The sequence below is a fragment of the Camelus ferus genome, chromosome 6 (genome assembly GCF_009834535.1).
Source record: "Camelus ferus isolate YT-003-E chromosome 6, BCGSAC_Cfer_1.0, whole genome shotgun sequence".
Taxonomy (NCBI): domain Eukaryota; kingdom Metazoa; phylum Chordata; class Mammalia; order Artiodactyla; family Camelidae; genus Camelus; species Camelus ferus.
Window position 1 is genome coordinate 92,466,547 of NC_045701.1, and position 17,959 is coordinate 92,484,505.

At 43.7% G+C, this 17,959-nt stretch overlaps 1 protein-coding gene across 2 annotated transcripts in view; it reads right to left on the reverse strand.

The window, feature by feature from the left end:
- PPP1R13B (protein phosphatase 1 regulatory subunit 13B) overlaps positions 1-14,053 on the reverse strand; it is an 80,979-nt gene extending 66,926 nt beyond the window's left edge. Inside the window, exon 1 of one of the 2 annotated variants that reach the window (XM_032482758.1) lies at positions 13,761-14,053. In XM_032482758.1, the coding sequence (XP_032338649.1) occupies positions 13,761-13,769 (9 nt within the window). In that variant the 5' untranslated portion in view covers positions 13,770-14,053. The remainder of the gene's footprint in view (positions 1-13,760) is intronic. The other variant, XM_032482759.1, reaches the window with a different exon arrangement.
- Between the last annotated feature and the right edge of the window lie 3,906 nt (positions 14,054-17,959).

The window sequence follows — 17,959 nt, forward strand, 5'->3', positions numbered from 1 at the left end:
AGGAAAAGGAAAAGGAAAAGGAAAAGGAAAAGGAAAAGGAAAAGGAAAAGGAAAGGAAAGGAAAGGAAAGGAAAGGAAAGAAAAGAAAAGAAAAGAAAAGAAAAGAAAAGAAAGCTAAGAAAAGATAGACTACCAGGACAACAGGTAAAAACCAAGACCTTCTCTTGCACACCTGGATGGATAGGCACCCAGTATAAATCATGCCTATGAAAAACTACACTGTTTCATTTGCAACAAAACACTCTCCAGAGAAGAGTACCACAAAGCAACAAATATTTTAAAAATCAAGACCACAGAGAAAACAAAAACCATAGAATAGATCTTGTTTTCATTAAGAGTCATTTCAACTACCTACTTCACTCGCACTTACTGCACTTAAAAGACAGCCCTTCATCCTACCTACAAAAAAGACTCTTTTCTACCCTTCATCCAACAGAAACAAGGAACAGAACCATTTACGATATGCAAATCAAAGAGACAGGAGCATCACCCCATTTTACAGATGAAGAAGCAGGGTCAAGAGAGGCTTAATACCTTGCTCAAGGTCCGAATCTAAACCCAGGAGTGACTCCAAAAGCCACATGGTGCATGAGGGTCCCAAGTCTCTTTTAGGACAGGCATCACAGCTTGGCAGGCTACCCCTCACCCTCCCTTCAAGATGAGGCAGATGTGTTTTTATCCTATGCCCGAAGAAATAACTGACCTTGGAAATTCAAACCACAGAACCCAACTTCAGTCTTCAAGAGTTCTGCAGTCCAGCAGCCTTCCTCCTCAGCTGCCAAGTCCAACAGTAACAGTTCGGGCACCCATTTACTGACTGACACTCACGATGTGCTAGACCTCATGCAGGGCATTCTCCATGCATAATATCATTCAATCCTGCCAGAAATCCTGCGAAGAGGTTTTTTGTTTTTCTTTATTACCTTTTAGGTAGCAAAGTAACATATGTACAATTTTTTTTAGAATCTAATAATACATGTAATAAAAAATAGAGCGCCCCCCTAATGACCCACACTTTAAACAGCTGGTATATATCTTTTCAGACCTTTTTCTCCACCACAAAGCCCTTTCCTTCTTTATTACAGTGAGACTACAATAAATAGAATATGAGCTTTTTGGCCAACATTACATTTGGGGCATTTTCCCACGAGAATACACACCATTCTACCACTTTTCTTTTAGGCTATATATTATTTCTCCCTATGGCCGCCCTATAATTTAGAGAGAGAGGCACTGTTACTTTAGGATGAGGAGATAAGTTCCAACATGTCATGTAACTTGCTTAGGGTCACACATTTAGTAAGCAGCAGGACCAGGGCTTGATCCAGCCCTACCTGATTCCAAAATCTGTGTTCTCGGCCCAACAAGGTACCTGTTTTGTATGTTTTTGTCAACTAGACTACAAACCCCCTGAAGACAGCAAATTAGTGTCTTTAGGTCTCCAATGCCTAGCACCATGTTGGCATATAATAAAAGGTAGTAAATATTTGTTGTGTAAACATCCGCTGAATATCACTTTTTTTGTACTACATCTATCTCCCTCCTATGCCATTCGTATCTTTCCCAACGCCTGGCATATAACGGAGGCACAGACATATCTGTTAAAAGTATGGATCTAACACCCAGAATAAAACCGCCTTCCGTTCTTGGCCTGGGTCACTTGGCCTCTCTCCATCTCAGAATTCACATGCAACGCAAACTCAGATGCTGCTCCTCCAAGAGCCTCCTTAACAGAGGACTTTCCCACGGAGACTACTCTCTTCTGCTAACACAACATCATTAGCAGTTAGCACTAGAAAGGATTTCAGCAGTTATTTACATGGACCTTTCCTCACTTTGTAGTAACAGAGATCATAAACCATGGTTTTACAACAAACTAATAAGGCTTCCACCCACAAGAAATGGAAAATTTCAAAACAAAAGTATAGATCACTTAAATGCAGATTGTTCTGGGGGTGGCAAGATACGAAGGCAGTGAAATTTTGCAAAAATCTAAATGTCTATTTGAGCCTCCAAAAGAACCCACCAACCCTATGTTTATAGTCTTGTCCTGCCTGACTCAACGGCAGCGCAGAATTTTGATCTTAGTGATCTTCAGCACCAGACTTCTGTGACTGTCAGCCAATCTCTCATCAACTGCGGCAAGTGGGGTCTTCTACTGTATCGCTAACCACAAAGCTTCAGGTCAAGAGACTTCAGTAACAGTTTTGCATAGCAAAAAAAGCCGGCAAAACAAACACAAAAGATCATTTTTCCATTAAATTTAGTCATGGAACTTAGCTACCTTGACCTGATTACCAAAAGTGTAAGCAGCTACTACCACTATTATAAAAACACCCATTTTCCTCCTAGTTATCCCACGTAAGCCTTACTGTCTAATTATCAGCAACTCTCCAAAAGGACTCCTACCAGAAACCAACTAGACCATGAGATATTCTCTGTTAACAATGGCATTTGAAGATCTGTTCAAGTCTAGAGGCAAATAACCACAGAAAGGAGATTAAAATTAGGCTCTCGGGTTTATTTTCTGACAAGACATTGCAGCAGAACAGGCAGGAGAGCCAAAACCCATAGTGTGAAGCAGTGTTACACTGTATGTATCAAACCAGACACATTTACAGACTTGCTCATTCATTCATTTAGGGTAATTTTACTGCACCCCACGTGGCCTTAGAACAGGCTCGGGGCACACACGGTCACCATCGCCCTTCACTGAATTTGGAGCTGAGACAGAGAAGGTACCAGGTAACTACAGTGGGGACAGCAGAGTGCTATGAGATCCACAGAAGGACAGCCTGATCCAGGTGCCAGTGTCATGAAAAAAGTCCCAGAGGAAGCAACCTGTGGGCTGAGACTACAGGAGTTAGCCAGGAAGGGGAGGAGAGAGGGCGTGTGGGAGCCGGCAGTGGGCTGATTACATTCTAAATAGAGTCTGCTTACCTGTTCCACTGCCCGCCAATCAACGACAGATGAACACAGCCGTGATTAAATAACCCCTCATTAAGCACTGCTTTCTTCTGTGCCCAAAATTTGACATTTAAATAACCATACCCTAATGTGGTTACGTTTCCAGCCATGCTTCACTCTAGAAGGTGATAAGGGAACTTCTCTTAAATGTCTTCCACATGCCAAACAGGGATCTTTTTATATTTGGTTTTACTTTCACTATTCTTTCCTACACTAACAACAGATAATAATAGAAGGTGAAATCTCAAAATAATTCAGTGTTAGAATATACCAATGGAAAAAAAATAGAACTAGGTAGTCTCCCCAGACATAGTAGGGCTGATAAAGTATTTCTGAGATTGAATAGTTTAATTATAACAGTACTAGTAATTAAATGTTGACAAAATCATCCTTTCAAATTTTTCCTAATTTTAATTATAATCCTAAATCTTTTAATTAGTAATTACACTATTTCTGTGGTTGTTAAGCACCCTCAATGTTGCAGCAAACAAGAAAATTAGTTACCCAAAGATATCAATTAGAAAGTATCCTCACAAAATAACAATTTAACATTTTTTCACCTGTGAAAACTTGTTAACTACCTATCTAAAATTAAGCAGTCTCCAAAGCAAGAACATCTTTAAAATGTACTGAATCAAAATCATTTAACATATTGGGGATAATAAATATTTAGATAAAAGCACACATGTATAGTGCTTACTATATACCAAACACTGTTATAAATTCTTTACATATAACAACTCATTTAATCCTCACAAAACCCAAGGAGGTAGGCACTACTATGACCCCCATTTTACAAATGAGGACACTGAGACACAGCAAGATTAAGTAACTCACATAAGCGGGCAATTAAAGAGGTGAGATTCAAACCCACTCTGCCCTCAAACCTGTGCTCTTTAATTATTACATTGTATGGACTCTCAATAGTTTTTCAAATGTAAAAGGAAAAATTAGTAAACGAAAACTACTATAATAAAACACCAGCCATCTACAATCCTTGAGGAATTAATTCTTATAAATGAGAGTCCTCTGAATAGCTGAGCCAAAATCTGAAACTGTGCTGTCCACTCAATAGGGCCACTAGCCACACATGGCTATTGAGAACCTGAAATGTGGCTAGTCCAAATTCAAATGTGCTGTACATATTAAAAAATGTTCTGTAATTTGAGAAGCATAGTATGAAAAAAAAAGAATGTAAAATACCTCACTCATAATGTTTTAATATTAACTACATGTTTAACAATATTTGGAGATAGTAAGTTATATAAAATATATTAAAATTAATTTCACTTGTTTCTTTTCATTTTTTTATGTGGCTACTAGAAATTTTAAAATGGCATTAGTGGCTCACATGTTTCTGCTGGACAGAGCTCATGTAAAATGTGTCCGGCTGCTGTCTATGTCACTGATATTATTTACTCTTTTCCTGATGACTCAGTCATCATGAGGAACTTTAACCACCACCCTGTGTGTAGTCTGTAATCTGTCATCGTGATATCTTTGGTGTTGACTGAGGTCAGGATGCACATCCTCAGACCACAACCTCAGGTTGTACGTAAAGCTGTGTCTTTCTATGGTTTCCAGCCATCTGTCTGCTCACAGCTATACCCCTCCAGCAACCTCAGAGACAGTGCCTAAAGATGTAGAAGCCAGGTAAATTAGAATTGCACAACATGTAAGAACAAAGGTTAAGTGAGAGGGCCTCCTGCACGCTGGCTTCAATACATGATTCTCTAACAACTATTTTGGCTGCTCAGAGACCCTCTTCTGCCTTGACCACCCCAACAGACACTTCTCATTGACTCCAGACACTTCATGCCAACTTTCACTGAAATTGGAACACCTTACAACTCTGCTTAAAATCCTGCGACAGTAGTTTCAGTTTGAGAAGATGAAGAAATTCCTGAGATGGATAGTAGGGACGGCTGCTGAACAACAGGAATGCACTTAATGCCACAGAACTGCACATTTAAAAATGGTTAAAATGGTTTATTTTGTTATGTATATTTTACCACAATTAAAAAAAAAAACCACCGTTCAACAGTTTCATATCTTTCTTGGAATCCAGTTCAAACTAAGAGCAGGTCATCCACGGCTCTCAGTAACTGACCTCTCCCTCCCTTTCTAGCCTCCTTCTTGCTTCACTTGGCCTTGAGCTCCAAGCAATTTATCTCCCTCAACACACCACACCAGTCCAGATCCCAGTGCCTGCAAGCGTTAAAGCCTCTGCCCACAACACCTCCGCCATCACCATCTCCCCTGCTTCCCAGCCTTCTCAACTCCACTCAGACGTCACCTGCTCGTGAAAATTCCCCTGATACCCAAGGCTGAGGAGACTCCACTCACCGCTGTGCCCACTGGAGCTTGCACACTGCCACTCTTACAATCTTTAGGTTTCAGGATGGACTTTTTGTTTACATGGTTGCTCCCCACCGTGAACTCACTGACAGCAGGGGGTGCGCCCAGCCCTGGCACAGCCCCAGCACATAAGGGATGTGCCCCAAATGCCTGCTGAGGCCAGTCAGTAAACAAGCACTTGCTGAACCCCAACCAGAGGCAGCCCGGGTCCTAAGCACTGGGACAGCTGCCCTGGGAAAAGGAAACGAAGCCCTGTGTTCACGGAGCCTCCACTCCCTCTCTGGGCTATCAACCTGACAGATTTGCACCTACCGCCCCAGTCTCTCAGTGGAAAGAACGTAAGCATCCGCCCGGTGGGGCCAAGTGCGTGGACCAATCTTTTGCTATTGAAGCCTCTGCTGTGAGGCCTTACAGCTGCGGGAGAAAACCTCAGAGGGGCAGAGACGACTGAGTGCCTGCGCCCCACGTGAACAAATGCGCCAAGACCTCAACAATCCTCACAGCCCCCTTTTGAAATATACTGTTATTAAACCCATCTTAAAGGGGAAAATAAGGCACAGAGAAGCTAAATAATTTGTCCCAGGTCACAGAACTATTAAGCGGCAAAGCTAGAATTTGAAACTGGACAGTCTCAGCTCCAGAGCCTGAGCCGACTCCCTGCTGGCTGACATTTGTGTTTCCTACCAAAAAACACTTGGTTCCTATTGTTGTTGGGGTTTTTTTTGTTAATCCTAAAATTGTCAAATTTTACTTCATCTCTCATCACATTTTGACAAAAATCTTACTGCTCACTTCTAGTTCTAACACAAAGATCTGTCTATATTTTGAGCATCTGTGAGTTTAATTATTATTTACTGATATTATTTTCAAGACTGCCATTAGATAGAAATATAAACATGCAATAGAGCAAAAAGAAGAACACAAACTATCAGTGCAGAGACACAGACTACACTGCTATAAAAAATGTGCACATAAGCTCTGCCAGGTGCTGAGAGCACAAAGATGGAGGAGGCCTAGGCCAGCCACGGCCCCACGAAGCTTGGTCTAGTGGGGCTCAGGGGACTAATCAGGCAAAAAGACAAGTGAAAAGGATGACATACATGTGCAGCATGCCACACATGCCCAGGCAGTAATCTAGAACACCAAAACACAACATTAAAAACCACTTAATACAGGGTAAATGATTAAATATATTCATTTCATTAAGAGTTAAGAGTGACATCTCTCTGGATATAGCAGGCATCTCAAGCTCAACACAGTCAAAGTAAACCTCATTCATCCCCTTACAGCCCTTTAAACCCATTCCTTCTCACGTGTTTTCTATCTTAGTTACAGGAAAGACAAGCCCGGCTGTTGAGCAATAAACCCGTTATCCTCAACTCCAGCCACTGCACTTCCTTCCTTTCTCTTAATCACACAAACTTACACGTCAGTGCACACACACACACGTGTATGCACACACACTCTCTCTCACAGCATCCAATCTATTTTACCTCGTATTGACCGGATCTGTCCCTTCACCTTCAGGTCAAGTCTGGCCTGCAGCAACTGGTCTCCCAACTCTCCTTTCTGTTCTTTTGAATTTCCCTTACTCCAAGGTCCATCTTCCCTGGCTCCAGAATTCTCCATCTGCCATACAAATCTGACTGCATCACTCCACTTTTTAAAATGTTTGGTGGTTTCTGATCACCCACAGAATCAAGTGCGAACCCCATTACAACACATACACACCTCTTCACAATGGGGACCAACACTACTCTTCACATCGTGCCTTCTTTCATTCAACAAACTGTCCTGAACACCAACTATGTGGCTGGTCACTGGGACAGGCACTGGTGGTAAACAGCAAATAAAGAGAGATAGCTCCTGACGTCATGAAAATTAGTCTAGGACAAGAAATAGTAATCAGTCACACAAACAAATGTTTAAGACTGCAACTAGGACAAGTACCGTAAAGGCAGACCAGGCAAAATGTTCTGAAATTAGACAATGGTGATGGTTGCACAATCCCATAAATACACTTTAAATTGCTAAATTGTACACATTAAAAGGTGAATCTAATGGTATTCAATTATACCTTAAAAAAAAAAGACACAACAGTTTGATTGAACGCCTCTATCGCTGTATTTGGCCAAGGCAAAGACAGGAAAGCTTTCCAGAGGAAATGAAACTTACTATACACAACTAACATTTACTGAGTGTTTACTACACAACAGGCATCTTTCACTGTAATAGTCTATCTGATCCTCCTAACAACCCTATATTGTTACTTTTATTATTATTATCATCCTCAGTTTAAAGACAAAGAACTGAGGGATCAAGTAACTTCACCCAAGTTCAGAGACCCAATAAATGGTGACGCCAGAATCCACACTTAAACCAGACGACACGAGCCCCTTACTGTCACTTGCTACAGAGTGTTTACCTGCTGTGTCTGCTATTCAGACCTACCTACGATACAGGAAGTAAACCACTGTGTTTCATTTCTTCTGGTAGAAATTTCTCTCCACATTCTGTCTCTACAATAACCTCTAAGACCCTGCAAGATCCTAACCCATCCACTCACCACCATCACCTTTCTGACTTCATCTCCTCCACTCTCCCCTCACATACTCTGCTCCAGCCACACAGGCCTCCTTGTTTCTCCACAATGCTGGGCATGCTCCTACCACAGGGCCTTTGCATTTGCTTGAGCAATGATGATTACAATCACAACATACGTTATCAATAACGATTCTATCAAAACTTCAGTTAACATTTTCTCTAGATATGCTAAAAATAAAGCTAACAAGATCCTATTCTGAATTGTACACTAATATTTCAAATGTCATTTATTAATTTTAATCAAAATTACCTAATTCTTTAGTGTTTTATTGTTCTGTATGATGTCATCATGCAAGATTTTCATTGTACAAAATCCAGTAACAGCAGCTTTTGCTTACCAATTAGTACAAACAACAGTCATACAGCTATCTTTGTAGCGAAATAAAACAGAGCAATCAAGCCAAGAAACTGTCACAACAGAACCTGATTACCACCATTCCTCTGTTCAGCCCTAGAATCAGTTTGTGAAATAACTATGGCAACAGCACTTCAAGGCATCAAAGTCCTACCGAAGTTTTCCAGAGAAATTACTGCCCATCTGTGCAAACACACATAAAAAAAGTGCTGACAACCAGTTATATAACCGCAATACAATAACCTGGTGATATTTTAAGTTCCTATCATGCTAAAACTTCTAAGTGACTCTTAGGCATATATACTAGCACATACTCTTCAAAGTAGAATGCTAAGAAAGGAAAGATACATTCAACACATTTACATTAAAACACAGTTGTCCCCAAACTCAAGATGGCAAAAACTATTACTTTTATCAAAAAAATTCACCTTGAGATCCTTTTAAATATTAAGTTCCATTTGAGCTAAGCATCAAGGGAAAATATTTAGCTCAATTCAATGTACTAGCACCTCTAGCAAAATACCTTGACTATACCAAACTTCCCTAAGTGACTGGCACAGAGGCTAGGAACAAAGGCTTTTGAATCGGAAAGGTTTTTTTCTAATTGAAGAACAGTCAGTTACAGTATGTCAATTTCTGGGGTACAGCACAAAGTCCCAGTCACACATATAAATACATACATACATTCATTTTCATATTCTTTTTAATTAAAGGTTATTACAAGTATTGAATATACTTCTCTGTGCTATACTGAAGAAATTTTTTAAATCTACTTTTATATATAGTGGCTAACATTTACAAATCTCAAACTCCCAAATTTATCCATTCCCACCTCATTTCCGCCCCCACAAGCACGACTGTTTACTACTACTGTGAGTCTTTTTCTGTTTTGTAGTTGAGTTCATTAGTGTTTTCTTTTTTTCAGATTCCACATGTGAGTGATAGCATATGGTATTTTTCTTTCTCTTTTTAGCTTACTTAGAATGACGATCTCTAGGTCCATCCATGTTGCTGCAAATGGCATTATTTTATTTTTTATGGCTGAGTAGTATATCATTGTATAAATATACCACAACTTCTTTATCCAGTGAGTCAGAAAGTTTATTTTCAAACTTTGTCTTACCACATTCTAGCTGGGGGACCTTAGCCAAGCTTCTTTACCTCTTCAGCCTCAGTTCTCCATAAAAACGGAGACCCCACCACAAAACGTACGACACAGTGCTTTAGCACATAATGACAAATACCATTCATTGAGGACTCACTATTACTAAACTGAATTGTAGGAAGTTAAAACAGCTGCACAACTTTTACTGCTGTACTTAAAACTGCAGACTTTAGAAGAGTCATCCATATAAACTATTTTTCAATTCAATAAAACTGTATTAAAAATAAACTGTTTTATACACATATCTTAGTATGATCGGAGCTTTGCTTTTCCTTTTGTGAACTTTTCAGCAGTCCAAAGGCTAAAAAGAGTTTTATTATTTTAAATGGTAATATTGTTTGTAAGTTTTGTCTTAAAGAAACTAGAGCTTTACAAAAATCTGCAGTCCTCAGTGTTTTGTTTACTGAATTAGGCTGCAAATTCAAGCCTACCAAATGACTTAATTATTAATTAACAGTAATAGTGAACATCTACTGAGCCCCTCCTATCTGCTCTATCTGACAAAGATACCTGGGCCGGGAATGAGTTTACTGAAGTCGGCCAAAACAAGCGTCAGGTTGCCTCACCCTTTGATGTAGCCAATGGGACTACTACTGACCTTCTTGAAAGTATCTGCTATGTATCAAGTACTAGACCAACCACAAACATTCAGAAATCCAGGACCAACTCCTTTTACACATGAGAAACTGAGGCCCAAAGAGATTAAGTCCAAAGGCCACACAGTTACTAACAACTGGGGACAGAACCTAAGCCTCCCTACTTCCAGTTTGTTGTGTTATCAATTACATGACGGCTGATGGTTTAAAAAAGAGAAAGACCTATTCCTGTACCTCAAAGTGTTTTCTACCACATTGGAGAGAAAGTGAACACCTGAAATAAGTGTTTGTTTAATGAGAGCTAAATATTAAGCACAAACTAATGTAACCCACAGCCCATAGTTAATATGCTGAAAGGGCTCCTAGGACAGAAATGAGTGGAGTTGACTGTGGGGTGTCTACTGGAGTCCCACCACTAACACCAAAACACTACAACCAGAGTGCCTTTTTTATGAATAAAACATACTTCAGAGCCATAAAACTTCTTTTACTCAAATCAACACTCCTTCGGAAGAGAAAAAAGTATCCTTAGCACCACTCCCCAGATGCATTTCACCTGTGCACAAGAAGTTTTACAGCAGCAGTGCTCACTCTCTTTCAAAAAGAATGATGCTTATGATCAAGACAGTTTTCATGCTCTGACCAGGCTATTTTTAAAAAAATACTTATTTCTATCAAAGTTGTTTAGGCATGGCCTAAATGATTTCAAATCTAGATCTTAGAGAGCAGTCAACGAGTAATCTTTAAAGAACAGCCCTTTTTTAACCTGGGAAAACATTTTTAAAAAGACAAAAAGATGAATGACTATAGATACTAGAATGTAATGATATTCTAACATGGGAAAATTCCAAAATATGACTCTGTTTAAAAGTAGACAGTCATGAAATTTTGTGGAACAGGCAAATTGAAGATGTCTACAAAGATTTTATTGTGTCAGATGAGAACATAGCCAGATACTCTTCCATTTATTTCCAACAGCTGAGAGACTGGGTGCTGCAGCAAGCCATCTGATCACTTAAAAGCTATTACAGGTACTACAAACTAATTGCCAATTTTCAAACAAGTAAAATATCTTCCAAACCTGTGTTGTTCAATATAGTAGCCACTAACTACACGTGGCTACTGAGCACTTGAAATGTCCTAGTCTGAACTGAGGTGTGCTCTATATGTAAAACTTCACAGGATTTACACTGAATTCACAATGGATTTCAATGACTTAGTACCAAAAAAAAAAGTAAAATACCATCTTAGTTAATTTATCATATTGATTACATGTTAAAATGATAACCTTTTTGGTATAATGAGTTAATAAAAGATACATTAAAAATAACACCGTCTTACTTAATCACCTCCCCATCCCCCCCCCAGTAACACCATCTTTTGTATGAAGGTACTAGAAAATTTTAAATGGCATTTGTGTGGCTCATTACCATTCTTCCGGGATAGTGCTACTCTATACACACTATGCAAAATATGATCATCTCCCTTTGATGATTCATGATAATGATGAACACCAAATATATAATGAAGTAAGAAAAATCTTATTTATATCTTGGATGCGTAGTTTAAGATAGTATCAAGTAAGAATGGCATGTTCTTAAAACTTCTATTAAATTTACAACCAACCCCAACTATGTTTACAGAGGGAGGACTCAATCCTACAAGTAGCATTTTTAGGGAACAAGAAGGAAATACAAACGTAAAGGACACAAGAAGAGAACTAAGAGAAACACCATCTTTTTCTAGAAAGCATTCTGAAACAAAAGCAGTGTGTTTTAAATGGTTAATAGGCCTGTTTTTAAAAAACAGTATTTGATTATTTTGAGTATCATGAAGAAATGTCCCAATTGCCAGTTAAATGAACTTCTTAAAAAGGAAACCTGGTAAGGTAGAGACTAGAAATTCTAACCATGTGGAGTATAGAGGTAAAATGTCTGTACCACATGGAAAATGTAAGCCAAATTTCTTAACAGTGTATTTATAATTAAACATTACACAATGATGAAACCAGTCAAAATTCTATAGATATCCTTCAGTATTACTATAGTATAATACAGCAATCAACTATTACAGGATTTAACTAAAACTGCTTTCAAATTCCAAAAGATCATAATGCCTTTTCTAAATCTAGCCAGTGAGAATTAGGGAAGGAACTGTTTCCAAATGCCTTATCTTGCAGAGGTTAAAATTAGAAATTAACAATTCAGAGCTATATATAACCATAATAAATATGTGCAAAGCATTCTACTTGACAAGCAGTTTTGGATACATCAACCTTTTTGATCCCCAAGACAGTCCTCAGATATTGGTATGTTTTTATCCCTACTTTAGAGGTAATTCCAGGCTTGGAGACCTTGACTTGTTCAAGGTCACACTGCTAAAAAGTAGCAGAACCAGTACTTGACTTTGGATCTTCTGATGCTCATCCAATTCTCCTTCCATTACAAGATAATCATTCACTTAAACTCAAACATTTAGAAACCCAAGAAGCCCTGATGCCAAAGAAGGATCTACGGATCAACTAGGTCAAACCTTAAGACTCTGTGAACATGATGTGTTGGAATCAGTTCAAAAGGGGAGAAGAGATTATCAAGAGACAGGAAACGAATTGAAAGATCAAGAGAAAAAAATTTCTAATCTATATGTCCTTGGATGAAGCACAGCAGAATAATAGTACTCAAGAAGCAAATGCAGAGGAAACTTCCCTTCTGGATGTGATTTTCAATGTAGAAATAGTGGGTTTAAAAGAACAATTTTGTTGTTACTTTACTATAAATGTGTTTGAGAATTTTACTTAACATATAGGCACTCAGAAAACCAATACATCCAACTGGGTACCACCAGTCCTACATTTTTTCCACAAGTCATGACATTCACCTCACAAAAACCAGATTAGAAAAATTGTAATTCAGCCCCCATTGCTATTCAGATTATAGGTAAGGAAGAGGTCGGGTAGGAGAATGGCAAATTTAATGACCGCTGTCTTCTTTCCAGTAGAACGTATCCTTGAGGGCAAGACAAAGGCGGCACCACCACCAATGAACCTAGCGCAACCTTCAGAACACACCGACAACAGGCCCGCTAAAGCCAAATGCACAAATCCCGAGGCACGGTAAAAGGGAATTCCCAAGATGGCTCTCAAAATCCATTCCCTAAGTAAATTCCTGAATGCAGCAGGATTTCAGAATCAGGAAAGGACCACGGAGAAATGTGGGTTTCGGCGTGGGAACACCACACGGGGGTGCCCACACTGCCGACTCCAAATACGACACCAGCAAATTTCAGGCGGGGGTCAGAGGCGCCGAGAGACCCTGAAATGGGGCGAGCGCCAAACGACACCCCCGTCTCCCTGTCCGACCACACGCCAGGGCGGAGGGGAAACCGGCTCCAATTTCACCTCCGGCTTCCCCTCCCCGACAGCCCCCAGCCAGGAGGCTCGGCAGGAAGGGCCGCGCGGCGGCCGAGGGATCCCCGCGTGGATCCCGACCTCGACCCCGGACCCCCGATCCGACCCCCGGACCCCGGCCCGGCAGGGCCCCGAGCTGACAGCGGCGCCGCCCCCACCTGCCCGCCCGGGGGGGAGCCGGGGCCGGGCGCACCCTCCAGGCCACTTCCTTCCCCGCCCGCCCGGCTCGAGACCTGGGGGCCGGGAGCCGCGGGAGGAAGGAGGCTTGGCCCGCCGCCCGCGTAGGAAACCGCCGCCGCCCGCACTCACCGGCATCATCGCGGCGCGGGTCCGCGGCGCCCTCGGCAGCCTGACAGGACGCTCGGCGCCGCGCCGCGCCCGCCGCTCCGGCCGCCCTCACAGGCCGCGCGCCCGCCGCCGTGTTCTCGGGCCCTCAGCGGCGAGGCGGCGGCTGCGGCGGGCTGCGGAGCCTGATCGGCCCTGTCGCGGCCGCCGGTGCGCTGCGTCGCTGTCCCGGGACCGGCCGTCGCCGCCACCGCCTCCGCCCGACCGCCTCCCGCCACCAGCCCGCGGACTCCCTCCTCATCCCCCGCAGGCCCCGCCCCCAGCGCGTAGCCCACACGGGGCCATCCGCCCCCTCCGATTGGCCCGGCTGGAGTGGGGGCAGGGCCGGGGGCGGGGCACTCCGGCCCCGCCCGCCCAACCTCGCTCCCGGCGGCGGCCAGGTACGAGCGCGACCGAGCGCGTCCGCGCTCCCGCGAGCGGGCGGGGGAGGGGCGGGCGCGCTGCGGAAGCCGGGCCGCTGCCCCGCCCCCCGTGACGGCCTGCGGAATCGGGGCCGCGCGGGACCGACATTCCGGACTCTCGGAGACCTCGGGCATGAGAAAACGGAGGCCCAAGGAGACAAGGACCTGGCGCGGGCACCGCAGCGAGTCACGGCAGAGCCAAGACTCGAACCCCAGGCTCCGGGAGGCCGGCGGGGGCGGGGCGCATCCCGCGGCGACGGCGCGCGCGCCCGCCTCTGACCGCGTCCTGAACCCCGGCTCCCTGAGCCCCACAGGGCTGCCGGCCAGGGGCCAGATCGGAAAGCTATGGGTGCGCCCCACACCATCCATGTGACCCGGCTCCGCATTGCTCAGAGTGAACCCACGAACCGGCCTGGCTCTCGGCCTCTGGACACCTGTTCCCCACCACCACCGCCTCCGCGCATCTTCTACCACTCCCGGTGCCCTTTCTCCGCGGCCAGCCGACCTTCGGGGCACGTATCCACTCTTCAGCCTTGCCCTTCACACAGGCGGCACCCTCCGCCTAGAACACCTGTGCGCACCTGTGCCAGCATCCTTCCATGCTCAAACGTCCCAAGACAGCACCCTGTCCTTATCTCCAGAGTCCGAGTCTCTCCGTACAGCCCTGTCTCCTGTGACACCTCCCCGCCTGGTCCGAGCACCTGAGTAACAGAGGCCAGGGCAGGGACATACATGTGTCCAGAGCAGGGTGCCTCGGCTAAGCAGACCCTCAGTAAAGGCCTCGCAATGGGCAGGCAACCTTTCTGTGTCCTTCACACTGTGCTGTTCACTTGAATCCTGACAGAGATGAGACAGTAACAGGCAGCACTGAAATTTCCTTGAGCATCTGGAACATAGAAGTCTGTTTACAGCCCCAAACACCAAAAGCCATCAACCACCTTGGGAATGGCCCAGCTCCTTAGAGATGGCAGCAGGTGGTGGCCAGACTCTGTCTCCAGCCTGTGTGCTCCTCTGAAGGGCTTGAGGCTGCTGGATGGGGTTGAGGACCAAGAGGGAGGAGACCAGGGAGCAACCATCGTCCTTTTGGTGGGGATCCACCCTGTTCTTCAGAGGCCAAGGGGTTAGTGGTTGAGAGTGTAGACTTTCCAGTTAGACAGACACTGCCTCTGTCACACCCTCCCTGGATGGTGTTAGACAAGCTACATCTCTCTGTATCTCAATTTGCCCATCTCTATGATGGGAGATTACAGAAATAATAACACCTGCCTCATGGGATTTGGGAAGACTCAGACATGGTCTGTGAAAATCTCCTAGCACAGTTCATGGCCAACGGAAGCTGCTCAATGAATAGTGGTTTTCTGTTACACTATCATTAGCAAGAAGGCTTAGGATACAAATGTATCCCAGGTAATCCTCTGGGAGAGGGATTACCCAGGGATTTAAAAATTTATACATGCTGGGCACCAATGGCTAATGACGTATCTCTTTTGGGAGCAGGGTTTGGAGAGAAGATGAAGCCCTAGGTAAGGGAAGATCCTAGGGTGGAAGAAAGAGACCAAGGTGACAATGCCAGCACTCCTGACTCCCTGCGTGGCCCTAAACATCTTACTTCTCTACTCTGGGCCTCGGTTTCCCCATCTCTAACCAGAGAAGGGTTAGATTCTGCCATCTCTGAGGCCCTTTCAGTTCCAACATGCCATGTTCATGAGTCGTGAAGGAGTAGATACTGGCCCACTAAGCCAGGCAAGGGACAGGCTTTACTAGGGCACAATGGAAAAGTGCCACCTCGGATGAGATGTTCAAAATGAGCTCACTCTCGTGAGAAGGGGAGCCTTGGCTAATGGGCCCACTCCTGCCTGCAGGACCTGTGGACACAGACAGTGGCAGCAGCCCTGCCCTCACAGCCAGGTCCCCTCTGTCCTCCCAGCAGGCATCCAAATGCAGCCAGGCTGGTCAGTAGCCCACCACAGAAGAGCTGGTCCTCCTCTCCCTCTTCATCCTGCTGCAACCTCTAAGTGTCGGGCCCCATCACCCATCACCCTTGGTATCTAGACCAAAGGCGTTTCATAATTGGCCTCCCTGCTCTAGCCTCCTCCACGCCCAAACCATCCCACACATGGACATAATTAGCTAGTACCTACACACCCCCACCCTGCAAAGCCCTCTGTGTCTCCCATCGCTCAGATTATAAAGTTCACAAGAGGCCTTCATTGATCACTGATGGTGGTGGAATATGGTTTTTTGGGTGGTGTAAGATGTCCAGGTTGCTCAGACACACACTAGCAAAACAGTTCAGCAAAAGATAGAGAGGGCAAGGCAGGGAGAGAACTGAAGCTACTCAGCCAGTTCTTGCTAATTGTTGAATGAGTGATGGGCATATGGGGTGCATTGTTTTTCTTCCTATTTTGTATATTTCAACTGTTTTATGTTAAAAGTGAGTAAATCTTCAGAGCAAATAAAAAGTCCACTGTGGGAGAAAAATCAGTATACGTTCATATTTGCATAAAGGAATTCTTGAGGGGGGAGGGTATATAGCTCAGGGGTAAAGCACGTGCTCAGAATGCATGAGGTCTTGGGTTCAATCCCAGTACCTCCATTAAATAAATAAGTGAAAAATTAAACCTAATTACCTCCCCACTCCCCCCAAAAAGGAATTCTTGAAGGATCAAGAACACTAATAAAAAGATGACTGTAGGTGGGAACGGGAACTGGGTGGATCAGGGAAAGAAATCGGAGTGAGAATGTTCACTATTACTTTTTAAAAATAAATTTTATTTAGAGCAGTTTTCGAGTTACAGAAAAATTGCAAAGATAACAGAGTTCCTGTATTCCTCACCCAGTTTCCCCTATTATTAACATCTCACATTACTACGGTCCAGTCTTTAATGCACCAATATCGACACATTTTTATTAAGATTCCCTCAGTGTACCCAGTGTCCTTTGTTCCAGGACCCCACCCAGGACACCACGTCACATTTAGTCATCACGTCACTTCCGGCTCCTCTTGGCTGTGACTGTTTCCCAGACCTACCTTGTTTTTCGAGACTCTGACAGTTTTGAGGAATACCAGTTAGGTGTTTTGTAGAGTATTTCTCACTTGAGATTTAGCTGACGTTTTCCTCGTGATTAGACTGAGGTTCTGGCTTTTCTCAGAAGAAGTATGGCAGAGGTAAAGCCGCATTTTCACGCTATCACGTCAAAGGCAATGCTAGCAACACGATACTGCGCTGCTGATGGGGACTTGACCACCTGGTCACTATTACTTTTCATGTTTGATTTTTAAACCAGGGGAATAGAGGACTATGTAAAATTAAAAGGCTTAAATCGTAAGACCTGTGCTAGTTTGCAGGGGCTTCCATAATACAAGCTCACAGCATGGAGGGCTTAAACAACAGAAATTTACTTTCTCACAGCTCTGGAGGCTGGAAGTCCCAGATTAAAGTGTCGGCAAGGCTGGGTTCTTTCGAGGCCTCTTCTCGGCCTGCAGACAGCTGCCCTCTTGTCAGCTTGTCATACAGTCCTTCCTCTCTGTGCATGTATCTGTGGGGTCTTTCCCTCTTTCTATAAGGACGTCAGCCGTATTGGATTAGGGCCCACCTTTGTGACCTCCATGTAATTTTTTTTAATAGAAGTACTGGGGACTCGTGCACGCTGAGCACACACTACCACTGAGCTATACCCTCCTCCCACCTCCATCTAATCTTGATTAACTCTTTGTGTGTGGGGGGTGGTAATTAGGTTTATTTATTTAATTTATTTTTA